This window comes from Ruditapes philippinarum, unplaced genomic scaffold, assembly GCF_026571515.1.
Source record: "Ruditapes philippinarum isolate M1 unplaced genomic scaffold, ASM2657151v2 ctg419_1_1_1_1, whole genome shotgun sequence".
NCBI classification, from domain to species: Eukaryota; Metazoa; Mollusca; class Bivalvia; order Venerida; family Veneridae; genus Ruditapes; species Ruditapes philippinarum.
Genome location: NW_026865421.1, coordinates 102,210 through 127,660, shown reverse-complemented (window position 1 = coordinate 127,660; position 25,451 = coordinate 102,210). Strand labels below are relative to the sequence as shown.

At 32.3% G+C, this 25,451-nt stretch overlaps 2 protein-coding genes across 7 annotated transcripts in view; one reads left to right on the top strand and one right to left on the bottom strand.

Moving 5' to 3' along the window:
• LOC132728946 (SIN3-HDAC complex-associated factor-like) overlaps positions 1 to 23,970 on the bottom strand; it is a 41,244-nt gene extending 17,274 nt beyond the window's left edge. The window contains exons 1-4 of one of the 3 annotated variants that reach the window (XM_060714673.1): positions 23,817 to 23,970; positions 21,120 to 21,391; positions 14,761 to 14,956; positions 5,912 to 6,080 (exon numbers count right to left, since the gene is read on the bottom strand). In XM_060714673.1, the coding sequence (XP_060570656.1) occupies positions 5,912 to 6,080; positions 14,761 to 14,956; positions 21,120 to 21,347 (593 nt within the window). In that variant the 5' untranslated portion in view covers positions 21,348 to 21,391; positions 23,817 to 23,970. The other 2 variants (XM_060714675.1, XM_060714674.1) reach the window with 2 other exon arrangements.
• Positions 23,971 to 24,175: 205 nt separating this feature from the next.
• LOC132728944 (serine/threonine-protein phosphatase 6 regulatory subunit 3-like) overlaps positions 24,176 to 25,451 on the top strand; it is a 41,661-nt gene continuing 40,385 nt past the window's right edge. For 3 of the 4 annotated variants that reach the window (XM_060714669.1, XM_060714670.1, XM_060714668.1), the window contains exon 1: positions 24,177 to 24,518. The gene's annotated coding sequence lies outside the window, so the exon portion shown is untranslated. Of the gene's footprint in view, positions 24,519 to 25,451 lie in introns of all 4 variants that reach the window. The other variant, XM_060714671.1, reaches the window with a different exon arrangement.

Sequence of the window (25,451 nt, the reverse complement as noted above, 5' to 3'; positions counted from 1 at the left end):
GACCTACTTTTTTCTCTGTTTTAACCAACTACTAACGCTATTTGGTTCTATACTGATGTAATAATTAGATTAATCATAAATAATTCATTAATCAGTGGCAACAACTACTTCATATTGCTGACTTCATATACTGTCGATTATTTTAAACTTAGAGAACTGTTTTCATTGTTACTTTTATGCACCCAGCACACCCACGCCCTTGGCAATGCTGATGCAATTAGGCAAGTTTTTATTTAGATAAATCTCTTGTTGTGCGTAGGTAAATCATGCACAGATACTGTGATATGACAAAATGAAATTGTTTAAAAATAAAAAAATCTATAAAAAAATATCTACAACTTTACAAAATTAATCTTTACAGTTAAAGATGAATTTATTTATAAATATTCAAATGAAAAAAAAAAAATGAAAAATGCATAATTATATTGTTCGCAAAATATCTCAGTATAAACTCATAAAGTTATTATTTGCATATTATTATTTGCATTCCAAAAACATTCCATTTAATGTAAACAGTAGGTGTTCACCACTTCATTGAGTGGGTGTATGTTTGCAAAATTCTCACATAACTTCAGACATGTCAAAACATATCCAAATTGCCTTGTAACCTACATTCGTAAATTGTTATATTAAATGAATGGTAACTTGAGACATTTTAAATATGTATACACTTTGACATACCAATGACACAGATTGTATTGCTTGCACTTAAAAACCAGTTGTTGTCAGAGTCAAGATGTTTTATATCAACTTTGATCCAAGCTTAGACATATGCATAAAAAAGAATGATTAAATATTTGACAGTATCATAATTTAACAGGCAGATCTAGGTAAAAAGAATTACAGTATATCTTTCTGAAATTAAAAGAAACAAACAATTAAAGTTTCAATCACTGTCCTGTTATGGTCAATTAGTATGCAAGAAATTCTGTCTCATTGAGTGATTCATTTTATAACAGTAACCATCTGAATACTATTTTTAACTGTGTGACAGCAAAACCACACCCACTATAAGAATGAGAGTATTTTTGCTCAAAATGCAACTTGTTTGATATTCCCTAGCTAAAGAACTTTTGATTTTTTTTCTGCCGCAATGAGAAACACATGCACACAATCAATACCATGCGCATTTTACAGAGGCAGCAGTCAGTTGTGATGTAACAATTGCATGCTGGGTAAAAAGCAATACTTAAAGACGCTGTGTTGTAAAGATGTAGTATTGACTGACATTCTTTCCTACTCAGCAAAATAAATTTCTAGTGCACATTTACATCTTATGAATGCATTAAAACAGTCTATTAATAGAAACAGGAAAATTATCTATTCAAAATTTATGAGGTTTTAGATGAGGAAGCTTTCAAGGAAAGATTCATTAATGACAAGATTTTCCTGGCAAAATGTGAAAACCCCAGGGAGATAGCCTCAGATTGAATAAACATGTCTGGTGCATATGGAAAGCAATTCAATATGAAATGTCTACATGATAAAGGGATATGGAGACCTTAGGTTGACATTAATACCGCTTATGTTACATAAACCTCAATTTGATATTAATTTTTTTTCCTGATTGCATAAAAAAAAATCTCACATTTACAGTAATCAACCTAGTTTAACTTGTCCCCCCCCTCTCCTCCCCCCCCCAATAATCTCTGATTTTCCACTGAATCCATGATAAGGCAATAAATGTCCTTGCTTTATGCAAACATCACCAGAAAACATTATGTGAAGATCATGTTGACCTAAATATTGACCTATACATCTGGTGTGGTAATAGTTATCTGAATAATGTGAAGACCTTAAAAAAATTAATATCGGTTGGTGCATAGCACAATTATGACTTGATGCAGAAGCATCGATGTTCAGATTGGTGGAGATCAAATTCAGCATCAAATTTAATCAACAAATTCATTTTTTTAAACACTGATAAAGATCATCGCACTTATTCTAAGTTAATGAAATTCCAGTTCATTGATGAATGAAAACGAAATTAATCATTCTCTTTTCTGAGCTTTTAGTACTTAATAACCGTTCATACAACACTAATAATATGGAACTATTGATTGAAACATAAGCTGCAATTAAAGAGGAATAATTCCCTTATTTAACCATCAAGGGCCACAAAGTTTGTTCCCTAATCGCACATCATATGAACTTTATGACTTGGGGTCGTGTTTACTGGCAATTTAAGTACGAGGACACATGGTTCAGAATTAATCATATTTACTAATTAGCACACAGACTGAACACGGAATTAACGTAATTGAACAGGAAATCAATATACTACATTCATACATGTTGCAAGGAAGGATCAGTCAATCACATCAGTGATGTTTTGTTTCTACTTAACATTTAACCCTGTTGACGTATTCTTTATAGATTTACCCTGCGTTTTAAATTGACCCTTTTTTTTCAAAACTTAGTGCAATATATTATTTATTTCAGCGTAAAAATTTACTATCAAAAATACAGTTGTACAGGTAATGGCTCTATGCTGTTGAAACAATGGTGTCTTGTAATCACAAATGTTATAAAAATCTGAATAAGAGGATGCTTTGCAGTATTTTCTTTTAGCTTTTATCTTGTAACACTGTTCAGACACATCAATTCATATCCTCTGCAAACATAAATCATCTAAAAAATAATTTCTTGCCTTAAAAGGATAGAATATTACCCACATTAAACCTGCACAATTATTCTTAACTAATCAAATTTCTCCTAAAAATAAAATGATTCACTCCCATAGTATGTACTTCAATAGCTCGCTCAACCCCTCAAAAAACAGCTACATTATCTATACATCAAAAGCCAAGAGCACAAGGGGGCGGAGCTTATGTAGTAGCATATATGAGAATAATATGAGTGCAAACAGAGTGCAGACAGGTTTCCCTAGATCTGTGCATGCCATTTACATTCCTCAGATGAGTGATTATATAACAGAAGTGGTTATACACATCTGGAACCCTACATCTGTTAGCTTTGTATAGAATCCCAGACACTGCTCCATACATTTTTTCTGAGTTTTTTCTTAACCTGGTTGTTTGTTTTTATGCAGTTTTTTTGCTATTTTTTGTTGATGTTATTCCATCCATGATGATTTGCTTTTTTGATGTGTTTCACTACCTGGCCCATATATTTCAAATGGAATGGTGGTCTCAATTATGCTGAAGTCGGGTGGTCTTAATTGTGAATCATGTTTAATATAATATTTAAATAAAGAACAAAAAATTCTACTCCTTTTTAAAATTGGTCTTAAAAGCAGGTTGACTTAATTCCTGGGTGGTCTTAAGTATGTTGATACTTTAAGATTAATATATAAATTGCAAGAACTTGTTTCAAAGTTTCATCTGGTGTCACAAGAACGTAGTTTCTTACGCACATTATTACAGGGTTAGTTTTTCCATTTTCAATAAAAAATTGGCCATAAATATTAAGACTGCATCAATGAACATTCTAACATGTAGTAATATTTTAAACATTTAGCCAAAACACCACTCCCACCTTAGCAAAATAACTGTACTAAGAGACTAGGTTTAATGTAACTTTGATTCAAGTATTTTTACAGTTACATTTATCACAAAGCCTGCTATAAAAAACCTAAGGGTACTTTACTTTCCACTATCCTTTAACTGGAACAACCTGTGTTTTCATCTACCTGCATTACATCATCCTAACAAGGAGTGTGAAATTTTTCGTACTTGCCAGATGCAAACAAATTACTAGCATTGTCTATTTCAGTGTTCAACAATCCAGCTAAAAATTTTGATTGACGTTCCTACTTCCCATGTAATATAAAAACCCATTTTAGTGTTACATGAAAGGACTGTGTATTCTTTGAAAACTGTGTCTTTATTGGGTTATTTTCTCTCTGATCAATGAAGCTTACAGTGTCCTTGACACCTTTTCTGCTGAGTCATTCTGACATGAAAAATGGTAACTTAACTGAACTGAACCCTGAAGTAATCAACATATATCTACCTCATCAAACAAATGTATACAATATTGATTCCAGAATGTTGTTTCTCTTTTATTTATGATGGTAAATACACATCCAGAAAGTAAGCAACAAGTTAACAGTGAGAACAAAATTAATAAGAATCTGCAAAAAAGCTGCTAAACTGATACTGGTAAAAAAGGAGAAAATTAACTATTCAGCAGGACATTATACACCTAAATTATAAAATAATACCATTGAATTTCTGGAATGTGTAAATCAATACAGTCATACACATCTGCCTTCAATTAATTTATTTTGTTTCAAAAAGTATAACTGATACTCCCATGTTATTTATTCATGTGATACAAATTTACAGGAAAACAGTAATGAATGAATTTTTAATTTCTAGTTATGAATGAATTTTTAATTTCTGAATGAATTATAGTCTTCATCAGTGTCTTTCTTTGTTGCAAATTTAGGATTGTGTTTGGTTTTGAATTGAACTAACAGCTTTATTCACTCAGCATTTAAGACCACACACTACTAATTAGATATCTGGATTGACAGTCAAACAATGTTCCCAAGTATCAAGCTGCCTGGGTAGCACCCTAATTATAATACAAAGTGATAAGGAGGAATTGGATGACAATTTATCTAAGATATTACTTCATTAAGCAAATCTAGTAAAAGAACTTTATATACATACTGAGGTAACAAGAATTGTATAATCAAAAGCACTGCATGTGGTGTTAAACTCGTCTGTAAAGGGCATCAACAATCAGTCAATCAATATCCAATTTCATCAAAAAATTCAAAGTTAAAAAGGGGCTTAACTCCAAAAAATGTAGCTTTCAGAATGATGCCCTTTGTAGACAATTAAAAGCTGGGTTAACCATACATTATTAATTAATGTGACTATGAAAATTTATTTTCACCTACTAATTTGTATGTAATAGGGGAGAAGGAAGTAACAATTGACTTTTATAACTGAACGCCTTACACTCATATATCTGTGGTATACGCCTGTCTGGCTTATTTGCATAAAGCACTTCAACATTAATAACCCTTACTGCACTAAATATCATAATGGACTAGCCCATCTTTCAATCTGGATAAAGCTATTCATTAGTTTTAGGGAAAATTTCAAAATATGTACAGACTTATTGACAACAGTATGCACCAATCTGTTTCAGCTAGCAAGCTAAAGAATAACATAGATATTTAACCATCATTTTATTCGACATAAAACTTTGTCTTATAAACATCTGTTATTGAGCTGCTTCTGTAGATCTTATTACTTCCTGATACTGCCAAACTGCGCTTGTATCCTTTATACTCACAAAAAAGTACCTTTTTAAACAATGACCTTTTTTCACCTAAATTTTTAAGAAATGTTTTGTACTTATAATAAACCAAATGGTAAAGGACATTCACAGCTCCTGGAAAACATGGTGTTATCATTGATATATTATTATTGGGGAAGCTATTCCTGTACTTTTTAAGTTATAAGACAGGCATTAAATGTCATTATAAATGTCTGGTTCATCTGTTACTATTTATAGCTTATCAATGATATCTCCAGAGTTCAGTTAACAGTGTCCTCTTCTTACTTACTAAATGGTCAATATAGTCTAATTAGTTACATTCCTGTTACTGGTCAGTGGCCGGTCACTTGAAAAACTTATATAAGCTCTTGACCATAACTACAAATAACATGTTGTTTATTAACCTGTTCCAATAAAGGGTAAAAGTTCAAACATAAGTGTACAACCAAGCCTGCCAACACACAAGAGCACTCTATTCATGCACTCAATTAAGACTAATGCCGGCACAGTCAGGCAAATCTGCATCAGCAACACTTACATTTATACTAATTTAAAAATACTTACAAAATTATTTTTTTAAATGACAGTACCAAATTCAAATAAGATCAAGCCTATCAGTAACAATCAGTATGGGCTAATCCTAAATACTTACATTTTCCAATATGTGAGATCGAGGAATGGACTTATTTGGTGTTCTAATAATTTCTGCGGGGTTTTATGGCTGATATGTGGCAGAGTCTGGCTTGTCTCTGTGTCTGACTCCTCACTGTCTGTCATCGACTGACTGAACAGATCTGACTTATCTAAACTATCTTCATACCCTGAAATATACAAAAAGTTTAATTATGAAACATGTTTGTATAACTCATATGACCAAAAATACAAAATTACTTTACGTTTTAATTATCAACTTTTGCTTACTTATTATGAAATATCAGAGTTTTAGTAATAACACTGTCTACTAGTAGTCTTTTTCACAAGATTGAATGAGAACTGGTGTCATTATGAAGAAATTATTATAAATGACGTTTAATAGACCTACTAGGGTCTAGTGCTGAAGTTCCCTACCCATGGGAGGCAAGCATCTTTAAACTAAGCTCCCCTATTAATCATATACCAGTCTACAATCAAGATAATGCAAAAGAAGCAGTATAAAGTAATGCAAACTTGAGTACTAGTTGACATTCCATCCAACCACAAATATGTAATACAGGCCATATAAATGTATTGAATTTAGAGAGGACAAAGTCAGCATAAAGATTATGAAAAGCTGATAAGGGTAGGAACAAGAGCTGTCCGTAAGACAGCGCGCTCGACTTTTTTATTGCTTGCCAATAAAAAAAGTTTTTGCAGTAAAAGGCAATACAAGAATCTCTGTATTTTTAAAGTGAACAATGGCCATGAGCATTAAGATATTTAGTGAAGAATTATTTTACTGAATTGTGTGATACCCTTGAACACTGCAGCAAAGTTTGAAATGTTTAAGTCAAAAGAGGGCTGGTAAGAAAGAAAAAAAAACTGAGTTGAGCCTTAAATAAATTTAATAGTATTAAACCCACTTTGAGAGTGAACAAGTGGATAGGAATGAATTTTTTTAGATTTTTTAAGTTTTTTAGTGCTTGCCTATAATACAAAACATTGACAGTTAAGGGCCATAATTCAAATAAAATCTTTGACAGAATTACCTTCTCCTGGACATGTTTGGGAATCATGATTGTAAACAAGTATTCCAACTTTCAAATTAATATCTCAAACAGTTCAGTCAAAAAAGTGGACTGGTACTAAAAACTTAACCAAGATTCTAAGTCGATAAAAGGCCTTAATTTTTAAAACAAATCCTTGACAGAGTTACCTTCTCTTGCGTACAGATGGTAATGATGTGAAATAGCATTAAAAGTTTCAAAGCAATATCTCAAAGGGTTAAGGCAATAAGTGGATTTTACCCATATTCAATGTATTTTCTAAGTCAAAAAGGGCATAATTCTGTCAAAAAACCTTGACAGAGTTATGTCCTCTTGTCTGTTGATGAAGGTCGTGATGGTAAACAAGTATGGTCAGTTTCAAAGCAATACCTCCAATGGTTTTGAAATAAAGTGAGGTGGTACAAAAAACTTAACCAAGCTCAATACACTTTCTAAGTCAAAAAAGGGCCATAATTCTGTCAAAAACCTTGACAGAGTTATGTACTCTTGTCTGTAGATGGAGGTTATGATGGTGAACAAGTATGGTAAGTTTCAAAGCCATACTTGTAATACTTCTGAAATAAAGTGGGGTGGTACGAAAAACTTAACCAAGGTGTGACGCCAACGCCGACGCCGGGGCGAGTAGGATAGCTCCCCTTTTCATAGAAAAGTCGAGCTAAAAATAATTTACATGATATATTATTCTTAAAGAAACAGTTGAATTACATTGTAGTTCTACTTTCTTTTAAAGCACAACAAATTTAAGAGAATATTAGATAATTAAACATAATTATTTCATGATGACCCATGAACACAAAATCCAGAGCTGAGCCACTGTGATCTACAATATATCAAGCTGCGTAGATATATTTCTATATACATATTTTGTATTACTTTACATCTTCACCTCAAATCTTTCAGTCAAGTTTAAAGTAAACAACACGTGCTTCCATTCATATCTTTAGTATGTCGCTAAGTGCAATTTTGCTATAGTCAGTTAATGATTACAATATTCAATGATTAAACAAAAAATTCAATCAATCCAGAAATGGCACGAGAATGCGATGAGGCGGCTAGGTACAAGGCAATATTCTTATCGATTGGATTCCCCCACATCCTTCCTGCAGAACGACCAGACTGCAGATTGTCTAAATACGTTCACCATGTCAGACAATATTGTAGAATTCGCAGAAATCAATAACTGAAAGTTCAATGGAAACTGGGATGGCAACTGGGTCATTTTACGTCAACAGATTTTTATTAGAATTCATCGTAAACATTCCACAATACTTTAGCCTTCTAACTGAACAAAGAAAAACATGGACCATAAAATTTTGTTTACATTTTCAGGTAACATGTTTTCTCGTTCAGTTTGAACCAAAATCAGGTGTAACATTCTTAAAACTACTTCTTATATTGAAACTTATTTTGAACAATCCTTGCATTGAAGCCAAACAGCAGAAAATTCACCCAGCTGCTGATGAATTCTGGAAGAAACTATCAATTCCAGCCCACATGTTTATTTCACAAAAACACATTACCATAAATGGCAACTGTTTTTTCTCAAATAAAGAGAGAAGAGTGTTGTTTTGTTGTCAAGGGATGTGAGAAGGTGATTGTATCTCCAGCTATAGAACCCTAATAAGCTACATGCTGATAATGTCACTGATCTGTCATTCACATGAATACATGCGCAAATTGCCTTGACTTGACTTTCAGACACCCAGTATAATGCCCAGCTGTATGAAATTTCACACCAATTTGTTTTAATGAAACAGTATCTTCAGTCAGCCAATTACCATTTCAAGGAGTGAGGCAATAACAAAAACCTTTAACAAATACATGTACATAAGCATGTATACAATTTTCCTAATTTACAACCAGTCTTGCCTGTCTTTTGTTCAGAATAATCAAACTAATTTAAAGCTGAAGTACAAATTTAAAGCAACCTTTAAGGCGACCCTGATTTGAAATAGGAGACATTAACCTATGACCTTTTATCCTCATGAAGAAGGTCATGTGAGGACAATGTCCTGAAACTGCACAGAGAAACTGCAGATGCAGGGAGAGCGGGAGAAAATGTCCAATACTGTCACTGTCCGCAGTAAGCAGTAAACCTGATGTACAATAAAGAAAGGTAGTAAACAGGAGGTTGTTTGTTTGTTTGTTTGTTTACAAAAAATAGACTAATGCTGTAGTTCATCTGTTAACAGGTCAGCAAGTCATACTAGATAGTATTTCAAGTTTGTTTCCAGCATCATCAATTCAAGGATCATAGAGATGGAATGTCACAAGAATACATTTCATAATTAATGATCAACATTATTTTTTGTCCAATCACATTGTAGTATTTTTCAAATTTCTGCTTAGTCTAACTTTGGTTAATGTGTACTAACTAAATAAAATTCACTTAATCTGTCGTCTAACCGCAGTCTAACAAATTTCAATAATGCATTATATTAGGGAGGAGTTAGAGGTGTGATTTGCACTCTGAATTGTAACATGTCAAGGTTAGCAAAACAATGCCAACATAAAAAAAGTCGAGGTCAGGTGTTTGTAAATGTGAGGATACAATTAATTGATTTATTACATAGATAATACATGTGGGACATGTAGAGACAAATGATTACATAGTAACTTTTTTATATCCTTTTGACTGTAAGAAAATGTCTGTTATAAATGGCTGACTGTTTTAAACTTTATATTTTCCAAAACATTTTTTTTCCCACTTGATAGGAATGAACTGCATTAACAATCATTGATATTAAGAATACAATGATTACATTTTTTGGTTGGAAAACTGATTGTTAATGGACCCCCCCCCCCCACACACACACACACCTGTAAACCTAAATTGATACACAGAAAAAAAGAAGAAATGTTTTACTGTAGATAAAGGTATAAATTCTGTGACATTTCAGAAAACATGTGCCTGATTATTTGTTGATCAGGCCATCCTTAAAAATATGTTTGTTTGCAGTAACCCGACCCAGAATTTTCAAGGTGGGAAGGTAGGTCGATTTTTTTTTTTTTTATTGAACTGTACTCCCAAAAAACATTGAATTTCAAAATGCAGGACAATATATGCTTTGATGATCTGGTAACAATTAATAAATTGATAACTGAATTCTTTCTTAATAAGAACTACATTTTATTTCTACTATCAACCTTAAAAAGAACGAAAACAAAGCACAAGGCATAATTTTCTGATTCAAAAAAATTTTTTTTTATCCAGACCATGAAAAAAAAATTTGAGTAGGGGCAAATTTTGTGAGTCGGTCTCGTTACTGCAAACAAACATTTTTTTAAGGATGGCTTCAGGGCCATTTATTTAGCTTATATCTAAATGTGATATGTTAGAAATTTGACAAGGTGTAGACATCTTGTAGAGCGAAAGGGCGGAGCTATCGGTGATTTAGTGAAATGCCTTGTTTTTGGTTGAAAAAATAATGTTGATCATTAAATAGGTTACTGTTTAATAATATGCATTAACAAAAATAATTGGTCGCCTGCCTGCGGCAGGCTTGACCAATTATTTTTGTTAATACATATTATTAAACACTAACCTATACATAGTCAGCCATTTACATTAATAGAAACACCATACTTGAACTTACTATAAGACTAAGGTCATAAACATGTATAACAACAATCCTCTTATTCTGTCTCATTCATACTGGCAGCATAAATTTTGTAAAGAGCTTTAAGTTTATTTACACTTTTTATGAATCCTTAGGTGAATATTAATTGCTCCCTTCAGATTGGTTTTTGGCAGAAAACAACAGCATACAGGTATATATTATTAAACAGCTAAATATTTTCACCCAGTGCTCATAATACAAGTATACACAACAGGATGGGTATATGTTAACAATAGAATAAATCATAGTGTCTAGACACACTGTATTACATAACCCACTTTCATCACACTCTCACAGACACTGAATGAACTATATATACACTTGGTATTATAAATATTTTATACCTCAGAAAAACAATGAACAACTATTTCCTTACATATAGTAACATCAAATTATTCAGCTGTAAAAGATGGTGGTTTTTCTTACTTAATTTGGATGAAGCCATAGCCTGTTATATACACATGAGGTTATCGGCGTGGGACCAAGCCCTACCCCCAGGACCCTCTATACTACCCGAATGTACTTCAGCCCCTTCAGAAAAGTATAGAGGGTCCTGGGGCTGGTAACCTTGGGATATGACTTGGTCCCATGACGATAACCTGATGATTGTAAATAAGATAATTTATAACTTATATTTTAAGTTAACATTGTATAATCTTGCATTAAGCTCTAAAAATTGTTGATTTTCTCATCCAAACAACTTGAACTTGCTAGTATGGTCTTTAAACAATTATGTTCTCTAAAATCAAGCTGCATGGTCACACCAGTCAATTTTGAACAGAGATAAGAAGAAAAACAAGACCAGGGACACATTAATTGTACATCATTGTTCAGATGGCTACTGAATTATGGACTTGTACAAAAAATGATATCTAGTTGAATCATACTGCATCCCATAATATAAATTGCCTATTTCCGCTGTATTATTACAGTTGTATTAACAATAGTCCACTTAAAATTGTGTCAATTTGTATCTTCTGATTCACACTCAAAGCTTGACTCAAGAATGCGGAAATGGCAAGTACAGGCATGCAAGCAAAAACATGTTATTGTGATAAGACTGCCATTTTAATTTCCATAAATACATGCCGAATATAAGGACTTTGCCTCTATCTAACAACTGCACCTCCTGATGATAGGCAAGTATTCCAAGTTTCATGTTGACAACTTTTTAAATGTTGGACTAATGGGCTACATTATATTTTTTTGCACTATGACAACCACATAGCAGCAATTAAAATATTTTGACATTTTCTTTTATACGGACTTGAGCTAAAAATCTACTAGCATTAACCAGCTTGGTCTCTGTCTGCCACAGAGCTCTTGAGGTCAAAATCTAATGACAGCATGATAGCACTTTCCCAGCAATTCCCAATGGAGCTACCCTGAACTTTGCGATGTATATGAACTCATTAATTGCATATTGTCAATGCTGGTGATTAAATTATTAATACCATATTCATCACACTAGAGTGATACCATCATACAAGGAAACACTTTCACTAGAACAGAGGAGATATAGTTAAGCTAGGAAAAAGGAACACAAAATAAAGAAAATTAACAAGGAAAACTTTGCCTAATTACTTTGTGTTCTATGAAAATTAGCATTACATGTATATAACCGAGTTTCCTTTTTAACAAAAATCATCAATCTAGTATGTTTTCAGTCAGACAGATATAATTATCATATTGTTGTATCATAATTTTGTAGCTTTTTATTGGTAAGGAAAGCTTAAGTTGTTTCTTTGATTATATATGGATTGAGGAAACTTTGATAAAACCAACGACCTTCCAACTTATTTTCTACTAGAAGATCAGAAGAAGAAGTTCCTTTGAAACAATAAATATACATATATCTTAATGGCTTTTTTCACTACACTTCTGTTACACACAAAACCCAATGTTTCATTATGTTAAATGATGTATCACGTTACAGGTATGTTTTGTTGAAATAGCTGATTAAACAAATTATAAAGAGGTATTATGTTAATCAACTTTAATCCTATATATCCACGTTGATCTCTTTATACTAATCAGTATTGTTACTATACTATTTTACAAAGGAAATTTTGCGGTTTAATTAAATGACTCAAGGTTGTCTTTTAAATTCAAATGTAAACACATGCAGTTTTTTTTTCTTAATTGCCATGACTTTGTATCATAACTTTTTCCTTGCTAATTCTATAGTGGTCATAAGTGAAGCTATCCATTTGTTCAGGAGTTCACCTTTTTCATACAGGTCAAAACACCAATCTGTAAAACTCATCAGCTACATTTACTACAACATGCAAAATATAACTTACACCATCAGATTTCAAGTTCAGTGCACAATGGAGTCAGGTAAAAGGCATTTTGGATGTGGAGTCATTCACCCCCTGCATCCGATGAAGCAAGACAGTGCTGGTGATTAACCTTGTTACACTGCGGACATTTACCCTGGCTACTATTACTATAAAACTCCAGGAAATGAAGCGTTAATAAATTAGTTTATTCATGAGATCATTGTAAGAGTGCTATTGCTATTCATACATTTAAACCGGTCAATAACTCTTTTGTGTAAGTTTCTATGTACTTTGGTTCAAATTTGGAATTTACTATTTAACTTTGCAGAATGATCATTAATAACAAACATTAAACCTCATTGGATATCAAAGTTGGCACACATTCCTTTTCAAGCAAAAACCAAAAACACTGCCTACAAAAACAGGGTTCAGACTGCAATCATTTATCAAGATTAGTGGTACATATGCCTCATTCAAACCTTTAACCCCTGTATTGAAATATGTATGATTCAAATTCAGCTTTAAAACATGCCAAAGTGTAATAATGGAGCTATTTCCATATCATATTGCCTGGAAATCTGTCATTTTCTCAGTATATGAGACCCATCTATTTCCCCTGGTACAATACAGGATGTATTAAGACAGACAAGGAACTCAAAACCTCATTATATTAACAACCCTTCACTCTCCAGCTTCCCCCTTTCCCTTCATAATCTTCTCAGGCATATTAATGGACATGTATTGATTATAAAAAACTCATCTCATAAGTTCAGTGAACTCTAACAAGGAATGCGGACAAGGCTGAAATAAGAAATAGCTATGAATGGTAAATGGAAGTGTGTTAATTAGGTGTAAAGCTGGGGCAGAAACACAGATGCCTGACACAAGAAACTGTGTTTAAAGACATAACTTTGTAACACCATCAAGCAAGAACAATTATGTGTTTTTTTTATGGCTTAATTGATGGCAAGCCTTGACACAGCTGGGCGAGTCTAAAATCTGTTAAAACACTGTATGATCCATTGGTGACTAATAAAAACCTTTCATGAACAGACATCAGGTGTAATCCAAGGCAAATGTAATAAAGTCATTCATTGAAATAAAACCAGCTTAGCTTCTTATTTGCATAATAAAATCTCAAGGGAACCTTGGTTAAATGTGTTTTTTTCAGTGTTAATTTTATTACTTGTATTATTCTAGACAATGTAGTTTGTTTTTGCTTTTACAACTAAAATTCATGAACTCCTTTTATGGAGAAAAAGAATTGCCAAGGGAGAAGAAAACTATATTGACATTTTGTATTTCTGTCTCTCACCTATCATCCACAAATTTACACAATTTGTACCCGTCTCTAAAAGGTTATCTTTTAAAACTCCCATTATCAAGGAAGGGCCGTTAGTTTCGTTTTAAGTTTATGCTAGTAAATGTATTTTTACTTCCTGCATATATCAATGCAAGAAACTTTGGATAAAAAAAAATTGCATAAACTTCTTAACATTTATAGTCAAGCTTTTCATATTATTTGACACATTTTTCAATCAAATGTGTTGGTTTCTGTGCATGACTTGAATTCATGACTGACACTCCATAAATACAGTATTACCCTAGGGCAATAATGATCTCCCTGTCAAAATTGTAGACCAAACACTGGTATAACTATGTCATAAAACATGTTGATGAGCACTTTTGTATGTATGATGTCTTTATATGTATGATGTCAGGTTTTCTATATATGGGTGTTGAAGACTAAAAATAAATCAAATGTACGTAGAAGTTAAACCATCAGATCATATATATGATCTGGGCAATTTCCAATACACTGAATTTGCTTCTTTTTAAAATACAGATCTCTCTAATCAAATAATTGGCCATTTTCAGATTAGTGTCAAATATTACCTGATAATTCCTCTGGAAGTGGACTTGGAATGGAGGAGAAGGTCTGCTGGTGAAGTTGTTGTTGTTGTTGTTGAGATGGTGTTGATGAGCGTTGTTTGGCTTTCAGTGGGGATTTATACTTCTGCATAGTGGGACTCAGTTGTTTCTTGATCTTGTGTGTTGACTTTGTACCTGGACCGGCTCTTGCGTCCACCACCTAAAATACAATAAAATACCTGCTTTAATATTGAATTAAACAATTCTGTAGACTTAAATTAGCCAGAGTAAAATATTCAAATTTTACATATTCAAATTGAACATGCACAGTAGCTGAATTGGGTAAGATATTTTAACTATCCAAAAATCAAATTTACTATTCTAAGGCATCACACTCAGTGTAAACCCATAAAGCAATTATACAATAGATTTTCTTTCTTCATGCATCCCAATTTCTGCATCATAAAGTCTGGTTGAATATCAGTATGGCTATATGTTTTGTGCAGACAGTTGCTTGTACTTTCAGAGTGAATTAAATCACATTTTATGAATGCATATTTCCGGAACAAATGAACACAAGACATTAATATTGTCTATTGCGGCTGCACATCAACAAGAATTAGGAATGTGAAGTCTATATTAACATTGTCTTTCTCTTGTAAAACTAAATACTTAAACAGGTAACTCTGTCTCCAAATTTTGCAGCAATTACAACAGGTGGTCAAAGAAAGCCCTTTGAAATTCTAGCATTTGTTCATAGTCTATCAATCTGAGATAGGATCACTAGAGTGTAGGACAAAAGCCCCCCCGACGAAAGCCCCCCATCCAAAAATGACATGGTGGACAAAAGCCCCCCCATGAAATTTTCACATAGGACAAAAGCCCCCCCATCAAAAATACAGGTAGGACAAAAGCCCCCCCCCATCTTTTTTCACACGCGCAGGTGCTCAAATTCATCAAATTTCACACAAACTTTTAAATAAAAATGAAAATAATTTGTTTTAATGTTTATTTATAATGTATATGTTGAAGTGATAACAAAGTTTATGATAAAAAATTAAATAATGCATGCCTGCGATACCGAATTCATAGCTTTTCAAATACACAACAAGGGTCAGAAGAGTAGTAATGTTTAATCACTTTTGTAAAGGGATCAAATTAATATCCTAAGCACTATGTCACCTACATGTGATGTCCATACATATCTTTTAAACACATAAAAAATACAACTTTAATACACTATATGTAAATTTGATTGACAATGGGGGGGGGGGGGCTTTTGTCCTACCTTTACTTTTTTATGGGGGGGGCTTTTGTCCTATGTGAAAATTTCATGGGGGGGCTTTTGTCCACCTTGTCATTTTTAGATGGGGGGGCTTTCGTCCGGGGGGGCTTTTGTCCGTATCCCGGATCACTAAACAAAGACATGTATGATGATGAGGATCTAACCACACAAAGACAAATTTACTCTACAGAGAAACTAATCAATGTACAAAATTACTAATAACAAAATTATAGTATATTTGTAAATCAATACACATTTATAATAGCAATGTCATCAGACGAAATCAATATATAGTTATGGCACTTTTTTTTCTTTCTTCCTTTATTGGGAACCAGTCATCAGCTGGTCATACAGTTAAGTACCAGTCATCATCTGCGGAATCAGTCAACAAAGTGTTTGTATAATAAGGATAGTGTTTACACAGTAATTGATTATCCTTGACCTTGTAGAGTTATAATGACCAATATAAATCAAAACTGGATAAATTTACAACAAAGGGTCTCATCCTTTGTCATTTTTTATATATCCACTTTATAAAGCCAGTTTCAACTGCATCTAATGTCAACAACTTAACAATATTCTGCTGTCTGAAGGTGAAGAATAATCTCATGCAAAAATTCGTTTCCATACCAGGGACACAATAAACCCAGACAAATTATTAGACGTTATAATTAGCAAAAGCTCATAAATAAATTTTAAAAATCATGTAGATAGGAAATCAAAACGAAGAGAAAATGCTCTTGAAATTTGATTCGATAACCATATGACTTTTGTTTAGTATGCAAGGAGTGTAAATAAACTGAATGACCATTCAGGTATGATTTTTAACCAAATTGTGAAAAAGGTTAATAATTACATTGTTGTATCATTTTTACCAGTTTCATAACCGGAAAGGGAACAAAAATACAGGGGTAGTTTATGAAATTATTTCCTAGTCCAGTTTATTATCAATATGAACTTTTCAAGAATGCACAAGAACTGACAATAACTTTCCTGACCTATGGCTGACACTATAAGCCTTGAAATAGGCTAGCTAGTTTACCCATTTTACAAATCAGAAGTATTTCCTTGCCAAGTTTCTCAAGTATCTCTATTTAAACATCCTGGTTTCACCATACTGGCAACAAGAAAATCATTGTATTGTTTCATATGGGTTGTTACTGTTATGTTACAGTCAATATGGATTGTAAAACTCAATTTTGTTGTTTAATTCAAGTTTCTCAGTGACAAACTTGTATCAAATATTATTGTAAATGATTACCAATGATAATTAAAAGCAAAGGATCCAAGTCAAACATATTCTAAACTAAGATACAAATGAAGTAACAATTGTTTGGAATAATTTAAGGTTAAATTGGTCAACTATAACACAGCTTTCTTTAGAGGTTTATCTTACAACATGGCATCAATGTTATCTTGGCTCCATTCCCACTGCTTTCTTTGTTTTAAATGTGCCAATATTTCTAGTAGTGAATATGATTTTTATTGGAAAGTAAACATTTTGTTTACTAAGTCTGCTTTCAAAGTCTGATATCACATCATAAATCAGCTTTTAAACAAAGAAATTAATTTCTCCTCTGAAAGAGTACTTAGGCAATAGGGGTCAGCTGGTGAAGACAGATAAAATTTGGACTTATTGACCAAACAATAACAAATGTCAGTGAAAAACAGAGGTCAATACACATTTATTGACCATTAAACTGACCACCTCCTATGCTAAAAATATACCTGCCCAAAAGGACAGACAGGACTGGGGTGAAAATTGACTAATAATAAGGACTACATTAATGTCAACAGCTGAAAATCTGCCCTTTTATCAAACAGCACTGTTAAAATAACTAACAAGCTTCATTATATAGCTCATAAATCTATCCATTGTGCAATGTCCATAGATATAACACCAATACAAAAACATAGCACTTATTTCGCATATTTCACAAGTTTGATAATAACCAGCAAAATTTTGCTATCTACTACATCTAATCTCATGCTATTCAAATACCGAATGCTGCTCCCCCTATGGGGCACCTCTCAAAATGACCACAGATGACCAGTGGTTTTAGTTCAGAAGTTCAAAGACCTCTTATACCGGTCACGTATCAGACATGCTTGTGCTGTCTGTAGTAATTAGGTAGAAATGCTCAGATCAATTCAGATAAATGCACAAATCACCATTTCTACAGTTGATCAGTATTTTGATGAGTGCTTTGGCTACATAAATACAAGCATACATTCACCAGGTATAAACCACTTTCAAGATGAGGAATTCAAACCAGAAGGGCATGAATTTAATATGATGAAAGGAGTGCATTCTGTAACTATTAGCAACCATTCAGGAATTCTGTAAAAAAAACATTTCAGGCATTAAATTGAGATTTGTAATATATTCACAGAAAAAAATTTATTGATCTCATTATAAATCAAACAGCTAGTTGCAACTGTTAGCTAAATCACTGAGATTTTTTTTACGCTTTATAGCTAGGTTTACTTTACAGAACAATTCTGTATAACGCCATCATGAAGATCTATCAATTCCTAGACATTGTGGGTGGGTTAAAATATCAAACTAAACCCTGAAAGATTTAAAGCTAATAAACACCTCCCAATCTTAAAAAGATCATAATTACATGTATGTACTTTCATGTTCATGTATATATAAAAGAGTCATCTTTCAAAATCAGAACACCTTAAACGTTGACATCTATAATTTAGGTTAAATTGTCAAGGAAAAAAGATAAATCAACCAACAATTACTGTATTTGCCATGACTTATCATGACAGTCTTTCCTGTTATAAATGATACACCTTGTCATGAAATTAACATTTAACCAAAAAATGTCAAGAGAGAGGAGAACAATAAATGGTTTATTCTATTTCATAAACCCATATTTTACTGAAGTAGAATTTAGACCAAAATAATCGGTCAAACAAATATAGTTTTATAGGTGTGACATACTGACTCAATATTGTCAGTGTTTTTGTTTTGGCAACCACTATGTATATACGTTATCTATATTTAAAACACTGAAACTAGCTAGGAAGTAATTTAATGTCAAGTCACAGTTCAAAATATAGTAAAATCTAGTACGAAATGAAATCAGCTGTTTATTATAGATATATAAATATTTAAATCAGCTTTATCAGCACCAAATAACCTGAACACAGACAATCATGGGTTTTTCTTTTTTCCATGAAACGTAATGATATCAATTTATCTTTCATTTAAATCTTGTGATAATTTAATCATTTTCAAAAAAAATGCCAGGAAGTTAAATGTGACTCAGAATTTATACTTTCAAGTTTATTTGTTTTTTTTTGTGTAATAACTGTAATACTATTTAAATTTATTATGACAAAAATGACTTTTATATGGAACATTTATCATAAATTTAATTTATAAAATTCATTTGGGATTTCTGCTGACCAAAACATGTTAAGTCTATTAACTTAACATTATTTATACATAGAATGGTCTGTTTGAGAGGAGGTTATCATTATCAGTGCACTTGGACCTGACATGTTTATCTATGCCATATGTACATATATAAAAGATGCCAACAGAAGTGTGCCGCTTCCCTTTTATCAATCAACTAATCACTCAATTATCAGTAATAGGTGTGATAAGGCCTGCTATTTTTCACACCTAATGAATGCTAGGCCACATCTGTGCAGCTACAGGACACAAGCTGTCTGGATATATACATCCCCTGCTTGACCTAGAGGGCATTATACTGCTATTTTATCTATATAAACAGTAGGTGCCAACATGCCTTCAATAAAGCTATCACTTTCAATTTTCATCATGACTAAAGCATTAAGAGTGTAAACATTTCTGTGATTTAAAAGCAGATAGAACCTTACTGCCTATTAATTTTTCTTTTAGCTGACCAGATGAAGGGCCTGCCAAGCTTTATAGGATCAACATTTAGGTTAGCTTGTTATTAATTATTTACCAGTTAAAATTAATAATTTATGGATATAACAGCAGGTTTAAGGGCTTTCTGGAATAAATGTACTTATCTGCATAACAGTTAACATCTGGCAACAGGTTTGAAATCTGAACCTTAACTTTTCTCCATTAACAAGAATTCTTATAGAAAAATTGTAATGTAAAATTGCTATTTCCCTACACACAAGTTTTCTCTGTAGCAGAAATATCTAGGGCAGTGGGTTATACAAGAGCTGGAAGATGATTATGTTCTGAAAACAAATACCAGGTTTTCATTATGGAGGCAGTGTTTTCATGAACCACATGATAATCATCTATCGACAGGCATTCTGAAATATGTTCTAGTGGCAAGATAACTTTTTATGGTTATCTGAGCTCTGATTTCATGAGGCGTCTATGAGCCAATGATAATTCTAATTGAAAGTTTCTAAAATAAGATCGGTAAAAACTCCTTTTTGCTTTGTTTGTTTTCAACTTTCTTTTAATAGATTCAAAATAACAATTATCATTTCTGTGTTCTACATATATCTATAAATTAAATATTATAATAAAACATTGTTATCAAAAGTCCCGAAGACTCAACTAAAATCATACAAATGTTGACCATCTGCCAACTTAAGGACACAGAGAAAGAAAGAAAAAAAAAGCGGTCAATTTGAGGTGAAGCAATCAGTTTGGGCCCAGAGATTCAATGTCAATGACCAGTTATAACTTGACCGCTCATTTCATTTACTTCAACACTGTACTAAATAATTTATCTCAAGGTATAGGGCTATAGGTTACTATATTCTCACTTGACAAACAGAATGTTTACTTTTAACACTCACAATTTTAGTCAAGCTCTCATCATCTTTGAAATTTTTATACAGGTTTAACATTTTCGAAAAACCAAAAATTAAAACTAAGATTGGGTGTCCTCACTGTGACAGGTTACGATATCATTGAAATATGAGTGGGCCGGTATATATGTAAACATTCCAATCAAATACCAGACTAATCTCTTATATCCATACTAATGTACTCGAGATTAAATCCATAATGATAACTTACAGTTTATCCAGTCAGAATGACATATAAGAAAAGTAACAGCACTTAAACTCTCTTTTTTTCAGAACCATTATATCAATTTTAAAATTAATTTTCACTTACATGATTCCAATGTCTGTTAGTTCCATCTGGTAACTTTTTCCATCGTTTCACTAACAGGACACAGGCGTTACATATTTCCCCACAACGCCTTTCTTGTATCCGAAAACATTTCTGAAACTCGTCCTCGTATTTGGAACTGTCTGTAAATCGTGAACTAGAAGATTTAGCACGACATATACAACATCCATTGTTACTCCTGTATATCTTCGGTTTATGGAAACTGAACATTTTCCCTGTGTTTATATTTTCTCCTTTCAAGTTTATTAAACTACCTGCAAAAAAAATTATACCAACTATACCAGCTAATAAAACCACTAATAATTTTTTTTACATTTTTCACATACTTTCTATTCAGAACTATATTTCTGTATCTAGTTATCACTGCTTCAACACAAGTTAACACTTACACACTATGAATCAGACTGGACGCCCACTCTACTTGGTAATGAATAACACTACAAGTGAAGTAGAAAGCAGTTCATGCATAACTGATCCAAGCACTGTGTGACATCATGATATATCGGAAAATTATATTGGCTATGTAGAGGGAGACAACTTCTGTTGAAGTTTATATGCACCCAGCATTAACATAATGTTACTTTTTTCATATTAAAGCCTATAATTATGTTAATCAGGAATAATGAATATATATATATATGCCTGAATTGACTTGAGATAAAAATTTAAAGTTAATACTGGTGTGTCAGTTATTCATACAATAAATAATTATGTTGATAGTATAATAGTATCAACAAATAAATAATTCTGTTGATAGTATAATAGTATCAAACATAACAACAAAGGAATTGTATATGGATGTTGTCAGAAAATCCAATATTACAAATATTTATATAGCAGATAATAAAGTATTCTTGAACAAAATACATATTATTATTCATTATATAAATGTTCATACACAATCACTTAAAATTTTATGAACATTTCTCTTTCAAACAATATTTGATAATAATATCCAAACGATACATTTCAATTGTTTTTATCAATATTTGAAATACTTATTGAAAATATACAAGAACGATTTCTTCTGATGATAGCCTGATGTATGGAGGGGTGACAGACCAGCTTGTTTCCTATATGTCACATGTTAAAGCTACTGAGTAGCAGGAGATATAAGTTCAACTAAATATCTTAAATTTCAGTGGTCTTGACTCTCCCTGTTTTGGGCCAAATTGGGGCATTTCTGCATTAAGTGCATTGTGGACCCTGGTGACTGATGAAATATTATGCTATACAGGAAGTTCAAATAAAATTTAACTAAAGTGTTACGTTGACACTGAGTAGGAGTTAAAAATCCATACATACATGAAGAGCCAATGGCACATAAATGCAAGACTTTCAGGCTGTGGTGGGGTATTCTTAAATAACAACTTTTCACGCTTACTGTATTTGCATGAGGAAGGCCATAAATATACATGTGAGAAATAAAAATCAGGAAACAAAATCAATTGTCACAATATTTTTTGTGACACCCATTTTCTCCTATCCTAAAAAAAACCCAAAAAGTTTTGTTTTTTATTTCTCTTGTTTTCTTATATAAATTTTAGCTTGGTTTTGTTTAATAACGTTTAAGTGAAAATAAGGAAATGTTTGACATTGGCGATGACAACATTTTGTCACTTTAGTGCAGTAACAGGTTTATTCCCTAACATATAAATCTAACATCAAACCCATGATCCCTGGACCGTCTAGGCCACAGCTCCCCAAAGTGTATAATATAGGATTGTGAGGAATGTATCACAGGGCTTTTTTTAAGAATCCCTTCCCTTAAGTTTTGGGGATACTCTCCTGCATATTGGTTGAATGTTTCCCTATCTTTCACTTTCTTACACACAGTAATGATAGTGTGGTCACTGAGCTTTTTAGGGAGCGTATTTTGAAGAATCAGCATTTTTAAGATGAAGAAGAAACTTGAAGTTAACTAAATTTTAAAGGAAAACTGCACAATTTTAAAGTTTGATTATGTAGTTTTTATGTAGATTTTAACTGAGATATTAAAGAATACACCATCAACTTGTAGTTGGCATCCAAGTAAAAAAGCAACAAATTTCAAAATCACTCTTGGCAAAAATCTGACCCAACAGTGGTGAGGGAAAGTTGTTTGATGTCATTGGCTTTAACCATTTGGCAGCCTTTATAATTTCACAACAGTAGGCAGGAATTTGAGATTTTTTTCTGATTTCCTAGAAAATGTAAAACATAACTACCTTTGTCTGTTTTTTATTCCTACTTGTTAGTAAAATTCTTCTAAATACCAAATGAAACTAAACCGACTGGTAAATTGATAGATTTGACAGTTGGTTATCATCCTGTCATTTCTTACATAGCTCGAGGGTACATGTACTGTCACTAGGCAGAGAACACTCACAAAGAAATAAACCGCGATCATTTGATTTCATGCACATACTTGACTAGGTATTGTTTTTAAATTGTACATTTTGTGAAATCAATATAAATAAATACATAATTTTTTTTGTTAAAACATCTTCCTATTATGAAACGGTAATCTGATCCATAGATACAAGTCTTTCGACGGAGTAGGCCTATAGGCCATCGACCTACAAACTGGAATTCTTTATGAGAAGAAGTAGGTCAACGAAATAAAATTAAAATATCTTGAAATAAATAGAGTAACAGCTGAAAGTAATACTTCTAAATAAGCAAACAATTAATGATTACCAGATTCCGCACTGTATTTCGTCTTTTACTCAGTTACTTCAGTAAAGATGTAAAATTTTCTGAACAGACGTCTGTTTCCTCTTTGGTCAACACGACTTCTGATGATCAATGAATGCGCATGCGTGATGACGCTTTGATATGCAAATATTTCATTGACGCACAAGGAAACGAAATTTCTTAACATAAACTGTATTTATCATTTATTGCTGATGAAAATATTCACATTTTGTTAAATATAGTATCATATATTCAGCTGAAATGAATTTTAAATCTTGACAACCTTTCACTAAATTATTATTTTCGAAAATAAAAAATTATCGGCGTGAAAATCTATTTTAGGACGCTCGAGATTTCTCGAGACTTTGCTTAGGATTCTGGGACGTTCACTTTGGAATACGCCATTTTGGACAAAATTTTACTCATTCCCGCCCGTTTCTGTGGTTTTTGCGTTGTTTCCTTATTTTTATTACGTGTGTTATAGAAACACCAATGTAAAACATACATGTTCATCAATTACTTTATAAATAGCAAGCAAAATGTCATGATTTTTGTGTCATGGCTTTGACATGTTAATCAGTTAAAATTATTTTTTTTGCGATCTTGTCATCACTCGGTATGTTTACCAAGGTTATGTGTGCGAAGTAAAACCTTCCAGAAGAACAACATTTGCGAGTGACATTCAAAGTTAATTAGATAAATAAGGTACTAAGTATTATTGTTTAAAAGTAAACATGTTCTTATCTCCAGTTTTAGTCACCTTCCCCTCCCACCCTTTTCAGGTTGTGGAAAATGACAGGTAAGGATTCACACCTCATACAGCAAGTCTGGTCTTTAAACCATGTGAAACTTCAATGCACAGACCTTCATTCACCTTGACAGTTAAACAAAATATTTGTTTTCTTAAGAAAATCTATGCCACACTATGTGTACTATTATCTATACATGCACTGTTCCAGTTTAAAGATGAGATAGAGCACTGAAAATTTTTTAACAACAGAGTTATTAGCCTGAATGAGAGAGCTTCTCAGATTTAATGATTAGTATTGCAACAATTCAAAAAGAGTGATTAAAATTGGAATAAAATCGAGTTTGATTGAACTTTTATTTGGTATAATCAGGCTGGTGAAAATGCCCGATCGGGCTTATGTAAAAAAAAATCATATTTCTAGAAAAGTAATAAATATATTTCTTTTAAACTTTGTTTGTTTATTGAGAATAATATTTGACATAAACAGGAAGAAAAATATTTGGTTACTGTCACCTTTGTGAGAATTATTTCCCCTTTTTCATGTTTTCATAACACATAATTTTTGAAGTCCTTAAAAAATATGTTACATAGGCAAAGTGTAAATCAAAATAGGTTAAATAACTTCTTTATGCGCTAATTCATTGCGCCAACACCTGTCAGCATACATTTCATTCAGTTTTAAGAGAAAACTTCAAAATATAATGTTCAGTGTCAAAGCATTGTCAAAATATAAATGCCAGAAGCAGAATTATAAATAAATTATATAGAATAAAGATCCTGGTGCAATAATCTAGAGCAAAACGAAGCTGTTGGACACATTTCTATTAAGAATTTTTCATTACAACATAATTTTTATGAACTTCAAATATTTTGTTTCCAGAAAATGG